Source organism: Thunnus thynnus, chromosome 12 (genome assembly GCF_963924715.1).
Source record: "Thunnus thynnus chromosome 12, fThuThy2.1, whole genome shotgun sequence".
Classification (NCBI taxonomy): domain Eukaryota; kingdom Metazoa; phylum Chordata; class Actinopteri; order Scombriformes; family Scombridae; genus Thunnus; species Thunnus thynnus.
Window position 1 is genome coordinate 27,719,889 of NC_089528.1, and position 18,552 is coordinate 27,738,440.

General features: G+C 39.9%; 1 protein-coding gene across 5 annotated transcripts in view; it reads right to left on the reverse strand.

Moving 5' to 3' along the window:
* Positions 1 to 18,552, reverse strand: part of LOC137194613 (receptor-type tyrosine-protein phosphatase N2-like) — a 251,576-nt gene that overhangs the window by 18,553 nt on the left and 214,471 nt on the right. For all 5 annotated transcript variants that reach the window (XM_067606684.1, XM_067606682.1, XM_067606687.1 and 2 more), the window contains exons 17-20: positions 11,325 to 11,402; positions 8,275 to 8,394; positions 7,538 to 7,704; positions 1,024 to 1,077 (exon numbers count right to left, since the gene is read on the reverse strand). In XM_067606684.1, coding sequence (XP_067462785.1) covers positions 1,024 to 1,077; positions 7,538 to 7,704; positions 8,275 to 8,394; positions 11,325 to 11,402 — 419 coding nt within the window. The remainder of the gene's footprint in view (positions 1 to 1,023; positions 1,078 to 7,537; positions 7,705 to 8,274; positions 8,395 to 11,324; positions 11,403 to 18,552) is intronic.

An 18,552-nucleotide genomic window follows, 5' to 3' on the forward strand; every position in this document is an offset into this window, starting at 1 on the left:
TTTCCTGAAGCCGAATGACTCAATTTCCTAATAGTAGCTGGCAATATGTTGGCTGTCCAGTAGGCACGTTGGCTGTTTGTGTTGAATAAACTGCAAAAACACTCCAGAGGTTTACAATTCATGTAAATAAAGCAGTTAAAAAGAGCGTTGCTTTATGTTCAACCTGTGTGTCCTTACTGCTGCTGAACTTCAGGTTGATCCAGCTGCTGCTGCTGCCATAAGGACAGGTCTCCTATTCTGGTGCAGTCAGGCAATTTAGCTGAGAAATGTACAGTTTCGTCATCCTTGAAGAGCCATTACGCCATATTAAATAATAGATCACTTAGCGCAGGAGCGAGCAGACAGACATAACAGCTATCTGTTATGAAAGTTATTTTTTTTTCTATAATCCAATCATTTCAGGATGTTTCCACAAAAAAAAAAAAAAAATTGTGGCAGCTTTTTTTTCTGTTAAATACAGATTTAATTATGTCTCACTGGTCTGAGTTATTTCCTCAGGTGGTAGGGGTATGCAGATGTGACTGTGACTGCACACACACACACACGCACACACACACAGGCAAACACAACAGCTGCAACCCTGCCTACTTCTATTTACCCCTCTCTCCCACCAGCTCCCACCGACACATGGAAAACTTTGAAGTGCCTCCAATTAAAAGTTACCCTCCTCCGCGGACAGTTTGTCAAATTAAATTGGAACTTTTTTGGCTAATTTCTCATTTAAAATGTTTGTCGACCTCCATGTGCTGACAAGTGACATAAGAGCTGGCAAGGAAATTAAGCGGTGGCGTGGACTAGGGGACCAAAACCACAAGGGAACTGCTCAAGTTCAGCTTCATCCGAGCAAACATTAAATCAGTAAAACGTCTGTTTATCTGCTTGTTAACAAAAAAAATAAAAAAAATCACAAGTGCTTTATGCAGCGGCCAGTTAGAACAAACCACATTTATAATCCTTAAATAACCATTTAAACAACTGAAAAGGAACAGAAGTACAAAATGTTTTAGTTATTAATATACTTGCCTGCAGTGGACAATGATAGGACACGAGCGTCCCCGGTAGCACTTGTTAACTTTCCTGTAAAAAAAACAGAACAGAAAGAAGAGCTCAGTGTTAACATCACAGGTACAACAAATCACACAGTCAGTACATCACATTTCTCGGGTTTTTAATAATAACAAGAACAGTAAAAACCTTTTTATTGTCATTTTCAGAAACAAAAATTAAACCCGACCATCAGATTTCACATTACATAAGATAGTTATAGTTGCACATCTTTGAGATCACAACACAGATATTTTCTAAACCTGTGATATTCCTAAACAACAATACATCATTGGTATCCATACATTTACTATAAAACTGTATTATTGTCATTTTTATGAACATGAACACAAGTTCAAAGCAGTTACTAGTAAATTAAACCATGACAAACAGTAAATAGTACAGTATGTGACCATGATAGGCGGAAAGTTTGTGGTGAATTGCAGGTTTTGAGTCAAAAATACCAAATATACAATATCAGATTTAAATAAAAAGAAAGCCATTAAATAAAAAGAAAGAGAAGAAGTCACAGAAATGTTTTTATTTTCTTTCTACTAACTGACTTGACAATATGTACCCTAAAGTGTCCTGGAACTGGTGGGTGGTCTAAAACAAAGACCAAAAAAGATGGTGGGTACAATCTAAATATGTTATTTTCTGTACCTCAGTTATCTAGATTTGGACCTGACATACAATATCATAAAGATGCAGCATGAATCATATTTAACCTTTAGCATATCACTGTCAAAATAATCTTGACTGTCAGTGTTAGTATTTCCCCCCAAAAAAGAGCACATTTCCTATAAATCCTGCTTTCTCCTGTTGAAAAGACGATCTCAGCTTCTTTGGGTCAAATGATTTTTCTTTGGTTTTAGTAACAAGAATGAAAATTTTCAAGGTAATTTCTTCCATCTGCGTTTTATTCCTTCCAGCAGCTTTTGGTCACCAGAAACTCTGAAAGGTTTAGTTTCTCTGATTGTTTCCAGATTCCAACAGATTTCCCACAAAATCTAACCCATAATGGTGGCTTATAATGGTTTATTTAAAGGACCAGTGTGTAAGATTTAGTGGTATCTAACGGAACAGACTCGGCAGATGGAATACAATATTCATAAGTATGTTTTAATTAGTGTAAAATAACCTGAAAATAAGAATCGTTGTGTTTTTGTTACCTTAGAATGAGCCCTTTATATCTACATAGGGGGCAGGTCCTCTTACACAGAGCCTGCCGTATTACACCGCCATGTTTCTACAGTAGTCCAGAACAGACAAACCAAACACTGGCTCTAGAGAGGGCCTTTAGCCTTTTTCCAAGTTTTGTTGCCACTGTAGGTTATCCTACATGCTTGGAAAGGGAGGGTGAGAGGTATTCAGTTGGTTGCAATCTGCAACCTCACCTCTAGATGCCACTAAATCCTACATACTGGTCCTTTAAACTTACCTTATGAGGCAGCTGGATTCGCAAGATCACAACATCACTGGATCACGCGAGAATCCATCTCGTCAGACTTCGAGTTACGCGCTTGTGTATCAGCATTGCAAATCCGGCTGCCTCGCGAGGTAAGACATTGATAGACGGTGATAGACAGATGGTTCATCCAATCGCCTGCCAAGTATCTTTTGAAAGTGCCCTTTTCCAAACAGTTTCCAAGGACGACTTCTCAGATGGTTCTGTAACAAACCATCTGGCACGTCAGGTTACCTTTAAACGCCACACGTAGCACCTTTAAGAACAATATATTTACTTTATGGAAAGTAACCATGTGATCTCTAAACATTATGCTGAATTTTCTACCTAATTCTTATGTATCAACCTTCAAGTCTTGAAGTTGAGGTACAAAACCATCGTGTTGCTGTATCATAATATTCCACACAGAGATATATTTGCATCTGTGTTTGTTGCTGCTCCCATATGTACATCAAAAAGTAACACAGTTGAGAGCTGCCTCAAACTACGTGTGGGAAAACGGCACATCCTTTCTTTAAAAATTGCTGTAAAAACTTCACACCTTGTCCATTAAAATGCATAGAAGCCAGTGGATCCACACATATATCCAGCTGATATCTGAGCGAGAAGCAGAGAGCCGTGAGCTTGATCCCAGCTGGAGATCATCTCTGATTCTATTTCATGGTGATAACTCTACATAACAATATTCAGCAGGATGATATTATGTAAAGGCACAATGTATGTGTGTGTGTGTGGTGTGTGTGATCCATAATGCATCACTGAGTCAGGGAAAGAAATCTCAGAGCTGCAGCTGCAGATGGTTCACTTTTTTCTTCATTGAACTGAAAGTTTCTATAGCCATTCATGTTTTGAGGGAATGTCATGCCCTTTGGGTTATTGTATCCTCCTAAAATCCTCATTGTAAACAGCTTTTCCTGGAAACTATAGAAAAAACTCTGCTTCACCAAGGTGGTAATGATTTTGTCCCTCTCTTTTGTTTGTTAGTTTGTTGAACATCTCAAAAACTTAACAAATTTCAGTGAGATTTGGTGGAAAGTAAGGCCAAGCACAATGGAAATGACGTTTTTTCATAAAAAGATTATGTATTTCTTGACACTGAGGGATGTAAGTTTCTACTTTTAAAAATCACACATTTAAAAGATCATTTAGATGTTGTGGAGGTTTGCAGTATAAATGAGGAAAACAAGATATATTATAGAAAATGTGCTTTTTCTGATACATAAACCACAAGAAACAGAATGACATTATTGTTGGTCAGTGACCCAAACCGAACAGAATCTTCAACAATGTTACAATATGTTTTCAGGATTTTCAGCTTCAGTGTCACATTGATCATAAATGCATTTTTCTGGAACAGTATTAGCAGGTTTTGAATGTGGTTTAATGGAGGCAAGAGATGAACAGACAACCAGCAACATCACAAACACTGAAGGAAGGAAGTCTTTCCACCTAAAAAAGCCACACGATTTCATCCTCCACCCCAACCAAAATTGAAAAGTCAGAGCTCACTGCAGACAATCAAAAGTGATGTTACCATGGAAACAGGCGGCAGAGGATCACCAACAGGCGGGGTGGGGGTTGGAGGGTGGGGGGGGCGGGGGGGGGTGTATAGAGGGGTGTTGGACTGAAAGGAAACGCCCCGCCTGAGATTCAAGCTTGACAGAGGGAGACAGATCAAGAGTCAGACAGAGAGACAAAAGAGAGAGAACGAGAGAGATAGACGGAGTGGATGAAGACGGAGAGGGAAACATAAACTCAGACTACGTCCACAATAAATAAGCTGATTTTAAAAAACGCTGCTCGTGCTTCAGGTCATTCTCATCTCCATCCACACTGAAATGTCTCAACGATTTTGGTCTATAAACCACAAAATTGTGCATCACACTCAACATCTGGGACCCGTTTCACTGCGTTTGCTAAATGCAAGTTCCTCTTACTCATTTTGACATGTTTGGCTAATCACACCATACTTGCCATCCATGAGTGAGCATGCAAGAGTAGGACTCTCAAAATTTATTTGGAATATATGAGTGACAATCATTTGTGAAATGTGACACATCACTTATGATGTTCATGTAAACGCAAATCGCTTTTATGAAACACGCCCATCACTGCCTACCCTGTGTTTTATAAATCCAGACTAATTTACATATAATTCTGTTTCTGTCAAGTATAACAAGTATAAAACGGCATTGTGTCGTTTGATGCTTGTCGCGCATACTTAATTCAACAGACGGAAGAAGTAATCAAGGTATCGGTGCTGAGATGTGACAATCATGGAAGAAAATGAGTCCTATCTTTTGTAACTCTACAGCAGGTTCGTGTGTCCGTCAAAGACAAAATAATGTGTTAAAATTGATGTTTTTCCTGAAGTGATGATGGGTATCGCCGCTGGGAAACAGGGCAGCGGAGAATCCTGACAAGCATCATTGCGGATCGGTGCGTTTTGTTGGTGCACCGCTGTGCTGAGATGTTCCAGTTTTGTGATTGTGAAATCGTCTGACAAAATAAAAATGAATACAGCTTAATGCCGACACCTGTATCGTGTAATTGGCTACACTGACGTTTAAAATAAGTGATCACATAGAAGGTTAAAGGCAGATATTTGCCTTCTTAAATTTACTGCCACACAGTCTCCACTGTGTCTGAGCAGGCTTACGTCATTTTATTCATCTACACTTCAAGCTACGTCTTCAGGTTCCAGAAACACCTGCTTAGTGTGGACGGACGGACAAAACGGAGAGAAGAAGAAGGAGGAGTCCTATTTTAGTGTGGACATATTCTAAATCAGAAATCATCAAGACGGAAAGAGAGACAGACAGAAGGCGTAAGAGAGAGGAAGAGACAGATAGAGGGTGGGAAGAAGAAACACAAAAGCGACCAAGAGAGGAAGGGAAGCTCAGCGAGGAAGGAGGGGGTGGGGGGGGGAGGAGGAGGAGATCGAAGGCAGTCAAGCAAACCATGAGCAAGCAAAAAGGAGAGAGGTCATCTCAGGTCACTGGGCACAGCGAGGGGAGAGAAAGATGAAGGAGCAGAAAAGAAGGGGAGGAGAAGAAGGGGGGTGGAAAAAGAGGAGTAAGAGGGGCGGGAGGTGGGTCCATGAGGCCCCTTGGTTGCAGAATCACAGTCTCCAATGATCACTTTTGTGACTATGCAACTGGGCTTATATTACTAGCTGCAACATCACAAAAATGACACTGGCAACCGCTAGTTAGCTGGTAAAACAGGAGGGGGGGGAAAGGAGAGGATTTGTAAGCAATGCTTCGGCTCAGTCAGTCAGTTGTGAGTGAGGTTAAAAAAAAAAAAAAACCATGCCGGCATGAGCATAAAAGAAGGGAAGAGAGATATTTCATCCGACGCTTGTGTCCTCAAACCATCAAGGTGGAAAAAAAAAAAGAGAAACACACAAAAAAGGGCAGGTTGTTATTGTGAAAAGAACCATATCCCCGGTAATAAAAGTGAAAAATATCTCCCTCTTCGCTTTCTTCATTGTGTTCTGACCCCGCCGCCCTGTGAGTAAAGGCAATATTTCCTAACTGATGGTGGGTGGTGACGCCCACCAGACCCCTTTTATAATAGCTGTGACCACAAACTCTCACTCTCGATATGTCACCTAATTGATGTGCGCCAACACTGAGCCTATATATATAAAACTGAGTCGGGGTCTGTCGCTCGAGAAAATCCACAGTGAATCGCAGTGAAGGGGCTGGGGCGGCTCCCACCTAATAGGCAATACAGTATATCAGTTTAAAAGAGGTCGAAGGGGAGAAGGAAGGGAGGCGGATATAAAGGCGCCGGTGATAAAGGATCACTCCGGTAGAGTTCCCTCAATGCATCCTGAATTACACTGTTATCAACTAGCAAATACCCTGGATATTTGTGGATATATAGATATTTTTCTACCGGCTTCTCAGGGTCACGAGTCAGAACTCCTGGAGATGTGAGAGGTTTCCAGTTATGATGTGAGCGACAAAAAGCCACTCAAAGCCTTTGTGGTTTAGAAGGAGACAAACAAGTTTGATGCTTTCTATTTAACTTCCTTCATTTTGTTTAAATAAAAAAAAACCAAAAAGCGCTTTCTCTCATTTATTCTACTTTACAGCCCTGTCAGTCTTCCAACTGTAATAGCTCAAGAAAAGCATAAAAATGATGATGAAAAATTCCACCTTTGAATACTTTCACACCGTTACATGACTTTGATGTTCAATGCATTTCAGGGCTTATTTTGTAAGATTGTAATTTACATTTATGGTGCCCACTTTCCTGCCTTTTGTACTTCAATTTCAGGTTTGTGAATTTCTACATTTCCCCGAATACCTTTCAACAACCCTCTGACAACTTTGCATGGACTTGTCATAGATGTACTGTACATAGTGACAACTCTTAGTGGTACAGACAACCATTAATACAAAAGTACATTTTCAGCAACTACAGCACAGCTCTCAGGTGTTTCTCATGTCTATCTACAAGCAGACCTCTTTACTTTATTATTCTCCACAGGCTGCTTTAGAAAGGACTTTCAAAAGTTTTCTTTGAGGCTGACTTAAACCTCGACGCTGCCGCTATCAACATTAAAAGCAGGCTTAAGTGCTTTGTGTACTTCAAATAAAAAGGAGTTCCAACAAACTCTTCAAGTAAAATGTTAAAAAAAAGTCTTTATTACTTGGCCAGCATAGAAAAATATGTTGCAAACTACTCTGTGTGGGTGCGTTTGTGGCATTTACCCAGTCATGCACACTCACCCACATGTTAGAGGCTAACCCTAGCCGGTGGCGGTCTGTGAATTCCAAGAATACAATTGGCAGAATTCATGGTGGGAAGCCGGTGAGGGATCATATCCTTGCTGCTGCACTAGCAACTCCGACTGGTTGGGGTGTGGTCACATGGCTGTCCCTTCCTATGCCGATAGCTAACAGTGGACTGTCCAGAGCCGTTGGACAAACTGAGTTGGGAAATCCTCCCCTTTAAATCAACTTAACTTAATAACAAGAAGTATTAGTTTAGTTTTCTGAAGGAGTTCCCTACCTGCGGAAGTCGAGGAGCGTCCGGCTGGTCTCTGGGACGTTCTGGTTGAGCCAGGTCAGGAAGTGGAACTGAGTGACTGTCCGCGTCTCGTTGGTCTGCATGTTCTTCAGGTAGAAGCTACGAACCAGGAAGTCGTCGCACCAGATGTGTTCGGACACCAGGTTCACCTACGAGGACACGCAAACGGACAATGAACACACATGTATACAATGTTTACTAGACTTAATTTAGTCATTAAATCAAATCACAGCAAACTTTATGTGTACCAAATTGAGATAAGTGAGAGTAAAAGTAAACTGTTTCTAAAATCAACTTATATGAAGGTATTAGTCTATTTACTGTGCTGTAGCAATAAAATCAATACTTTCAGACAGACATAATTGATAGATTGCTGGCTTGAGAAATAATACTGTTGTAATTATTAATTTAATATTAGGCAATAATCTTTTGGAATGAATAATATAACATTTTCAACGGCCTTTATAATCTTTCCTTGTTAAGGTCAAATACGCTATTTGACTTGAATTAACCAGTCATCTAAAATGCAATGTAACTCTTTACGTATGAAATGATTCCTCTGGAGAAAAAAATGACAGAAATATTTATGTTTTCACTTCACAAATCTGATTTACGTGTTTCATAGCATCAAAGGATAATGATATAAAGTTATAGTTGGATTGAAAAACACACACTACCCCACACTGACAGTCAAAGTTACGACGAATGAGTCATTTTACCTCGTAAATGTGGTAGAGGTTAGATCCCTCGTCGGGCCAGTAATGGTAGCACTGCTTCACCCCGCTCTCGACGAGTGGCGTCAGCATAACAATGACCACGCAGCCGTTCTCCCATACCATCTGCAGACAAAACACACACACTCAAGTAAGACTCTCCCCATTTTGGTACACACACCCTGGAGGCAGGAAAGTGCCTCAGATATAACACGGCAGGAGCAACGTCACTATCTTGAATTGTCTTTTACTTTTTGAAGGAATTAAAAGATAATGTCACAACACTCAGTCATTTATTAAGAGGAGGAGTCACGTTATTGAGGAGAGAAAAAGCCGTAGACACTTTACCAAATCTGTTAACAGCATATTAGTCAAATTATGTGCTGTTTTTTTTATTGGAGGGGTAGATGTGTCTGTTTTGGGGGTGAGAGGGTCATTGCTTAGAAAATGAAATCTTACTTTGAAACCAAACACTTCCAGACATGTTTACCGTGTTTCAAACTTTGGTAAGAAACAACAAGCAAGTCAAGCTTCGTGGCTTGCAGAGTAATTGCTGTCGGGGCCGTTCCCTCCCCCAACTGTGTCATTCTACTCAGCACACGGTCATATTTTCCTGCTGGCAGTCATATTCTCACAGCCGGAGGGTGGGCTGGCTCTGGAGATCCATTCGACTCAGATCAGAGGTAACACTCAGCCGTTAATGGAAGCTATAAAACAATACTGCTCCCACATCATCACATTAGATAATCAAGATGGCCGCACCTGCCGTTCGGTCAGGAGCGCTGCCACACCTTGACAGAGATTTAACCAGTGTTAATTGCAGCTGGGTTTTGAGTTACTGCACCAGCGCACACTTTCCTCTCAGCCCCCACTGCTTCACTGATTGGTCTCATGGATCTAAAGATGTGACGGTGCACTTTTTTGAGAAATGGTGTTAATTTGCTTTAGCTGACAGAGTGAGAACTCCACTGGTGCTGGGAGGACATGTTCCCTCTTTTAAAACTTGAGGTTTGTTAAAATGCAAATTGTATTTATACCCTTATTTATCCAAGAAGAAAAGTTAACTGCACACGATGCGTTTTTCTAGATTTGCTCTGAATCACACAGTTCTCTGTATTAGACCCTCTAAGCAGGATATTGAGGGGTATTTGACTTCAGTACTGCTCAAGGGCACCTCAGCAGTTGTTGTGTAAAGCGATGTACCTTACAATATGTGGTGCAATAACTTCCTGATTAAGGAGACTGATAAGACACAGTAATGCGGGCAAAGTCGACTGGGCCACAACACAACAACAAGCCTGAGTAAAGCCTGAATACAAAGGCCTGTTCAGCACAGAGAAGCCACTTAATGAACCTGACATGAATCCATGATGAGCTCTGAGATTCTGACACAGTACGACAAAAACGTTGGTATTAATGATAAGATTTTTGAGGCACACAATTACTGTTTATTCCATTGCATCTTACTCGAAAATGTATATTATGTACTCAAGTCTGTTCATAAAAAGTATTTAGAAACTACTAAACTATTATGAAAAACAGGGTCAGTGTGCTTCAAACGAAATGCTTGTTGGACCGTCAAAGAATGTCTGAAACGTCTCCCGACACCCTTTCAATGTCAGGATTGAGGCGGCTGTGTCCAGCAATTAAAGTAACTTTCTGACACTGACTAGTCCACACTTTAAAGGTGTGCAGAGTTGTGAAAGTACGCAGGATTTAAACTTTTCTCTCAAGCTCTCTTGTGTGCACAAGCAGGCTTTGTGCCCCACCTTCGATTGTAGCTATTTGGAACAGGTAGAAAAACTATAAAAATCTAAAACTGAGCAAAAGAAGGAGAAAGGAAGAGGTTTCATCGAGAATGAACAAAGATTGTCCACAACTTACACACCCGCAAACAGGCACTTACAGACAATAACCAACAACTTCCCTTCCCTGAAAGAGGAGCAATATCCAGACCTCAGTAGGGATTAATGGTGAGAGAGGGGGGTGGGGGGGTGGGGGGGAGAAAGTGCTGTAATGGGGTTAAAGTTCATTCTTTGATCCCCCTGAGGAGACCTCCAGAGCTGGGAGGAAATGTGGGGGGTTTTGGTGGTGCTAATGGATGCTATGTGAAAACCATAGAGAGCACCTTGAAGTGTATGATGTAATCACACAAAACACACAGAAAGATTTCATTGTATCACAGCACAGCATTATCAATATTTGTGGAGCCTTTAGCAATTAAAAATTAATCTGAAGAGAGCAGACAATAATATATAATCCCACTAAGATGTAATATGACTTTCAGTTATTGGCAGTAGGTTTTTAAAATTAAAAATCAGACGTTTGGATTTTGTGTCCTTGGTGTTTTCACATTGCATCGGAGAGGACGTTTTCCTCTTTGGTGAAATATAAAGACAACATATGAGAGATTCCTTGGCACGTTTTAAATGAGCTGTCTTTTACATTTCAATTCAAGTTGATGAGCAGCAGCAGAAGAAGCAGCAGTGAATCTACGAGAGCCTAAGATTTCTCATTTTCCTGCCTGCATGGTAACTAGCAGGAGTGGCAATACAGCAGGGACAGAACTTGTTTGACAAGGGGACCTTTCCTTCCAAGAACCCTGTAACACACACACACACATGCACACACACACACCTCCCCACTGCTCCCCCTCGACACACACATATACACCATGACTGCAGAATAACTTATCGATCACCTAGCCTGAGATTCAAACCCAATCCAACATTTGGGACAGCGGGAAAAGTGTTCGCCATCCCCTGCATTAACAATATGTCCCATTGTACACTGGTTTGTGTGTGTGTGTGTGTGTGTGTGTGTGTGAGTGTGTGTGTGTGTGCGCAGTGGCGGAGGTGTTGCTGGGCAGGGAGCATGATGGTGAAGGAGAGATTAATAACGACATCCACAGAACAGGCTAGCCTCTCGTGTGGCTCGCTGCACTAATAAAAATCGGCTAACTCTTGTTTAAGAGAGGAAAAAGTATTGATTTTTGTGTTGCGTGTGTGTGTGTGTGTGTATGTGTGTGTGTGTGTGTGTGTGTGTGTGTTTCTTACCTGCCAGAAATCAGCCACAGTGGAGGGCAGGGGGCCTTGAGTGGCAATGTAGGCTGGGTTCCTGGGATCATGATCCATCTGAGGAGAGAGGAAAAAAAGGGGGGGGGGGGGGGGGGGGGGGGGGAGCGATTATGAAATGCGTCCTGAATTTCAACTTGTTTTATACCATTTATTGTCTCAAAACTTGATGTTTATACCTCGTGTTAATTTTTATTAACCTTTATTTAACCAGGATAGTCTCTTAAGATCTCTTTTTCAAGAGAGTCCAAATATCAGTGCAGTTTGCAAAAAATAAACAGGGAAATAAAAAAATACATCACAGGATAAAAAAAACAAGATGCAATTAGCTGTAATAAGGCATGAGGGCAGATTGCATCCATCTGAATCCCCCTCCCCTTCCAAGTGTGTAGGAGAACCTACGGTGTCTGCAAAACTCAGGGAAAAACACGAAAGGCCCTCTAGAGCCTGTGTTTAGTTTGTCCATTCTGGGCTACTGTAGAAACTCAGTGGTGTAAAATGGCTCCATGGGAGAGGAGCCGCTCCCTATGAAGATATAAAAGGCTCATTCTAAGGTAACGAAAACACAACGATTCTTATTTTCAGGTGATTATACACTAAGTCCGTTCTGCTAGATGCCACTAAATTCTACACACTGCACCTTTAAAGTGTAAAGTATGAATGAAAAAACTGGCACTAATTCAGAGTCATCAAAAAAACATTAATGACTTGCTGTATAAAACTTGTCCAGCGCAAATGATTGACATTGTTACATTTTCTGAAGTTAATGTCACCACAACTTTACAAGTGTTACCTTAATTGCTGCAGTGATCCAGTTTAACTTACTGTAAATTCATACAGTAATTCAAGAGAAAAATGACAATGTGAAAAGTAAAAACTTGTGGTTGTGACATTATAAAATTTTAACTTACTCCATCTTGTAGGTTAACAGTAGTAGTATTAACAATTGGAATAACCTCAAAGGCAAATCTACCAAAGACTGTTGCCTTGAAATTTTCAGTTTTCTGAATTTTTTAAAAAATTTTTCAGCAAAAACCTTCTTTTCAAAGTCTTTCAATGTAAGTACTAGAGAATAAATCAACTATTCTAGTCCTGGGAAAGTAGGTTGCATGTTGAGTTTGAGGAAAACTTAAAGCAAAATAACAAGTGAGGGCCAGTTTAGCTCAGGATACAGCCGTACTGTGATGAGTTATTGCTCTGAGACCTGTTATAAACTTCACTGCACTATAATATAAAGTATCCTACAAGTGCAATAATGTGGCACTAGCATTAACTCGCTGCATTTATTCATGTCAATTTGCAAAAGCGCCCCCTGCTCTCCCGAATAACCTTAAAAACTTCCACCTCTGTTTTCTTCTCTTTGCAGAAAAATCTATTTACATTTGAGACATTTTACAGAGCAGATAAGGACAGATTGTCTCGCTACAGGATGCTTTATTCTGTATGACTCATGACAGGTGATAAATACATTTGTTATTAGAATCAAACCGGGGATTGTCACGTTACAGAACGGCCTTTGAACACCATGACACGACAAGAAGACCTCTCTCCATCAATCATTCTTATTGACTTCATATATTAAATATAAGTTTGCAAGGATACATATTTAACAGATTCACAGCTGGAAGTGTCTCGGTGAGAGAGGTGAGAGTGCTTTTCAGTAACTTCTTCCTTAACTTAATGGAAATTACAGAAGGATAGCGTGGGCGTCGAGAGCAAAAGACAGGAGACGAACGTGAGGTGAATTTGCGAGGACGTGAGTGACACCCCTGCCTATTACCATGCAAATTGTATGGTAAATGTAATAATTGGCAAGACCAATTTAGCTGGAAGCAATTACAGAGGGAAGACAGATAATTTCTGGGGCTTTTCCGTGCACAAAATTGTCTTTAATGGTCCTCTGTTCCCTTTATGAATGCCAAACAATAATGCACTTCTAATGAACTTAAAATGTAGTAACTCGGAGAGAGAAAAGGTGACATGGTGCGAGGGTGTTTTTGCTCATTAAAATATCTGCAGCCAGAATTGCGTCATGGACAAAAAAAAGAAATAGCTGGAGGCACAAGTTTAAGATATCAGAAGATAATTGCACAAGGGGGTTATGCATACATTAAATGGCCGAAAGTACGTGGACACTATTTTTCGACATGTTTCCTTTGGTCTGGACTGTTTTCTCCTGGTTTTCGCTTGTTCCGATTGAAGGAACTCTTAATGTTACATGTAGAATACGATGATATTTTAGACAATAGTGTTTGTTTCAGTGTGACAATGAACCTGTGAACAATGCGAGGCCCACAAAGAAATGATTTTCCCACTTCGGTGTGGAAGAACGTGACTTGCCTGCACAGAACCCTGACCTCAACCCCATCCAACACCTTTGGGATGAACCAGCCAGGCCTCATCAACCAACATCAGTGTTAGACCTCGCTAATGCTCTTGTGGCTGAATAGTAACAAATCCCTGCAGCCAGGTTCAAAAATCTGTTGGAAAGCCTGAAACCGGAAGAGTGGAGACGTATAGCGGAATATTACAGCTTGATTTATGGTCGATCAGAACTGGTGTTGACCGCCAACGTTGGTAATATAAACGCGGTCATCGTTTAAATACCAGGATAACATATACAGACAGTCTCTCCTGGAAGGCAGTCATAGTGTTGCATTTGGTAGTTCACATTAAAAGTGACAGAAATAGTTGTGTCATGAATTAAAAAGGAGAGCTAGAAAGAGAAACCCTGACTCCTTTCTCACCTCCACGCAGCTGTGAATGTCGGCTCATCAGTGTCGGAAAGTGATAGAAATAGCCTCGCACAGCCTTCGCCGTTGGAAAGTTGTAGCAGGAGGGGGTTTCTGAAGTTTTTTGACTATCCAACAGGCTCGTCTGAAGGAGTATACTAAGTATATTGAGCTTGTTAACGCCCATAGATGTGGAATTACATGTTCAACAATTAAATGTCCAAACTCTTTTGGCCATGTAGTATATATATTGAACAGAAGATGAAATGCCTTTACGCTGGCTTTTTCACACTTTTATTCTTGAATAAGCAGTTAATAACTGAACTTTACTTGTGCGACGGTCAGAGCTGAAGGTATAATGTTCAAATGTGTTCAAATTCATGTGGTTAAAGTCAAAATTCTGACGATACTGAATTAAATAACTAAACAACCCTTGCACAGTCCAGGTTGGTGCAGTCTAGGAAGCAATAGGAGAAAAGATCTGGAGGGATTCTCAAAGAAATAACAAAATACTTCATCTCGTCCAGGGTGACAAGGTGTAGGAAATAGAGAGAGAAACACCAGAAAGGACAGAGAAGGAGAAAGAAATTGGCATGGAGGAAAAACAAGAAAGAGAGTAGAAAATAAGAGGTGAGGGGGGGAAAAAAAAAAAAAAAGAGATGGCACAGCAAAAACCTGACGAGTTGAAGGTGAAACGGGAGAGAAAAGGAAGAGAAATTCAGGCGAGAGGATGATGAAAGAAAGAGAGACATAGCGAGCGGAGTCTGCACACTTGACATTTCTCTTTTAATCTCTCTCTCTCTCTTTCTCTCTCTCTCTCTGTCTCCTTTTCAATCTCTGTGGACACACAATGCTTCCTGACATCTCAAAGTGTCTCCAGAATTAAACCCTGCCATTAATGACACTGCGAGTGTGTGTGTGTGTGTGTGTGTGTCACAAAGGACAACTATCTTTCTCCCTCTATCACATACACGCGCTCCTCCTTAATGAGGAACAAAAGAGGAGGATGTGACAGCTGCAATTATCCCTGTTGTTGTTTTTTTTTTTTTTTGTCTTTTCTTTTTGGAGGCAACGAAAAGGAGTCAAATTTTATGCATACATGCCTGTGTGTGTGTGTGTGTGTGTGTGTGTGTGTGTGATCAGCTTCACTCTGTCTGATGAAGTTTTATGATGAAACCGACTGTTACTACAGTCTGACACCTCAGTGGGGGTGACTGTGTGTGTGTGTGTGAGTGTGTGTGTGTGTGTGTTGGCAGCTACATGGATTAGCTGAAATTGTGAATCTACATATTAGGAAATAAAACAACTTCTACTCTTCTCTATTCTCTGTCCTCATATCAGACAGGCCTAACTCTAAACCTACTCCTATGACCTCGCCTTTAATTGATTCCCTTCTCTTGAATTTGTCTTTTACTCCTTTACTATGTCTTAACTGATATTTATCCTATTTAATATGTATGTGTGTGTGTACATGTATGTATGTATGTATGTTTATGTATGTATGCATATATATATATACGTATGCATATGTATATGTATATGTATATGTATATATATATGTACGTGTGTGTGTATCTATGTGCTTGTGCATATATATATATATCTGTATCTATGTTTTACATTTCTTTTGTAAAGCACTTTGAGCTGCATTTTATGTCATGAAAGGTGCTCTATAAATAAAGCTTATTATTATTATTATTATTATTATTATTCTCTATTCTGGACAGTTTCCTTTCGTTTTTTTCTTCTGAACATTTATCTGTTTTCTTTCTACTCAAAAGTTGAAACTTTGATTGTGCTCCTTTCCTTATCATTACTTTTCACACCATCTGTCTAATCTTTACTGGAGAATTCAAAAATGATGGAGACAATCATGTCAAGTACTGGAAACTTTTCGGAGTGATGCCTGTGGATTATTCAGAGTAATCAGGACTTTGAGTTTGAGTGCTTTGAACGTCTCAAATGAAATTACATTCAGTTATATTGTATCTGGGTGGCAGCAGACATAGTAGATTTCACAAAACTGTTTTTTTTTCACAGGAGGAGCGTATTGATAATGTTGGTGAGGTTTCTGTACAGTCCATTTTGTTACCTTTTATCCACATTTCACAATATTTCTAGTCACAATGAGTCACCACATTCACTTTACTTTTCAAGAAATTACCAAGAACTTGTAATATTTAGAAGTTTGTTGGATAAAAGACAAGTCATTGTACCCAAATGACAAAATAGGTGATTTGTTAATGCTTTCCAAAAGTGTCTTCTTTCTTTTTGGTCAAGGTTTGGTTCTTCTTGGGGTTTAGTGAAAATTATTATCAAGGTTAAAAGAAAACCAGCAGCGACTGTTGGCAGGAGACGACCAGACAACTGCAAGAGATTGTTTGTAAGGAAAATAAAACATCATTTTAAGGCATTTAAACATCAAAACTAATTCATTTTTTGTTGATTACAATCTCTTACAAAGTGACTTGTTTCAAGATTTCCCTTTGGAAATGAAAAGGCTTTTTTTTTAAGTAAGCAGCATCGTCTGCCAGTGAAGTTTTACTAAAGACGTCTTAATATGTTTTGTATAAAGATGTTATTAAATCGGGGAAAGTAGATGCAAAATGAAAGGAATGACAGGAAAGACTTAATTTTCTTCAGTGTGACTCCTTAATCAAAAATAGTGAATTTAGCTGTCAATAAAGGCTGATTCAAACTGTTATCAGCACACGACAAGCGTAAGAATTAGTTTGTGTGTGTGTGTGTGTGTGACTGTGTGTATGCATGATTGAGTGGTACCTAAGTGATTGATTATGTCTTAGTAAGTGTGTGTGTGAGTGTGTGTACGAGGAAACTGTTGAGTCTATTTTAGAGTAACTGCGTGTGTGTGTGTGTGAAAGGAGAAAGTGAGTGATTGATTGTGTTTGTAGGTTTGTGCAGCTGACTGATTGGGTGTGTGTACACTGGGACTCTGAGTCAAAAACCAGTTTGCTCTCCTCGTGCATCATTGTGCATTACTTTAGTATTACAATCAATTTTATTTGAAGCATATTCATAGTGATAATTATTTTATTGTATTCAATTTCATTTACTTTTCTTTGCTGATTGTGGTAAGTCAAGCTTAGACAGGACTTAGTTAAGGGACGTCATCGGTGGGATGATGTGCCAATTATTTATATTGTCCAAAAGGAAGCTGAATGATGTCACTTCCTTCAGGTTTATGTGGAAAAAACATACATTTTTATCAAATTTCATGCAGCTAACCCACAGATTTTGTTCTGAGTGAATTTGATGCACATGTTAGGCCTCTGTATTTATATGACACCTAGTTAAGGTTCAAGGGTTCAGTAACCGTTCAGCTTAAATTCTAAATTCAGCGGTCCTCACTGTCTTCACTGTCTTTACTGCCGCCATAGCTTCCTGTTTGGTCAAACAGTTCTTAGTGTGTGCTTTCCAGACTCATATCTAACGAGAAATTGAGCATTTCAGCTTTGCAACTTTTAATTGTGTCATTTAGCGAACTCAAGTTATCGTAACTTTAACTAGCACAGAAAACAACATCTGGTTGATTCATTATTTTGTTTACCTAGCGCACAGCTGTACTGCTTTGAACAGCTCAATCAAAAGGTAATGAAGTGGTCTTTGCTTTGTTCAGCCTTCAAAATCATCTTTTTGGCTGTATATGTGTGTGTGTGAGTGTTTCATGTCTACGCCAAACTAAAAATCCCACACCGACCAAATTGTACGCAGGTAATCTCAGCAGCGCCTGACTTACAGCAACTCACAGGAGATCGCATGCAGTGGTAGTAAACCTCTTCTAAGAAAAATACATTTTGCTTTTGGTGATACAGATTCAAATTGCCTGGTGCATGGTAATTGGATTTTCAAAGTAAAATAGAAAGTAGAGGTCTGTGAGCACAAGACCATAATTGGTCTGTCCTCAAGTTCTTGAGTTCTTGCTTTCCGAGGCTCTTCATCACTGTTCATGGATCGGGACACGCAAGAAATTTAGAGTTCCTCTTTGTTTTTAAAATCTAAAGAAATTGAAATAATACTGAAGCTATTCAACAGGTTTCTACAGCATTACTAGCTACGTACTTGCTGATAACAATGCATCTTTTTTTGTAAGTTTTACAGTTATTGACAGTCTGTATTTCTGTATAGGTATCTGCACTGAATGGCATCTGTGTGTGTGTATGTATCCTGTTCGAGTGTGGGTGAGCGTGCGTGCATGCATATATGTGTGTGTTAGCAAGTGTGTACATTTCAGTGTCTGTGCGAGCTTTTGTCAAAGTGTGATTTTAGGTATGCGTGTATTTCCTTTTGCATGCGTGGGCTCATGTTCTGCATCTGTCTTTGCATTTGTGGGATTGACATTTGACAAGGCTGCTCCTTTGTTCCTGTATAGTTTTGATTCCTTCTCTCTCTCTCTCTCTCTCTCTCTCACACACACACACACACACACATACTCAGCCACTTCTTGGTGTGACGCCCAG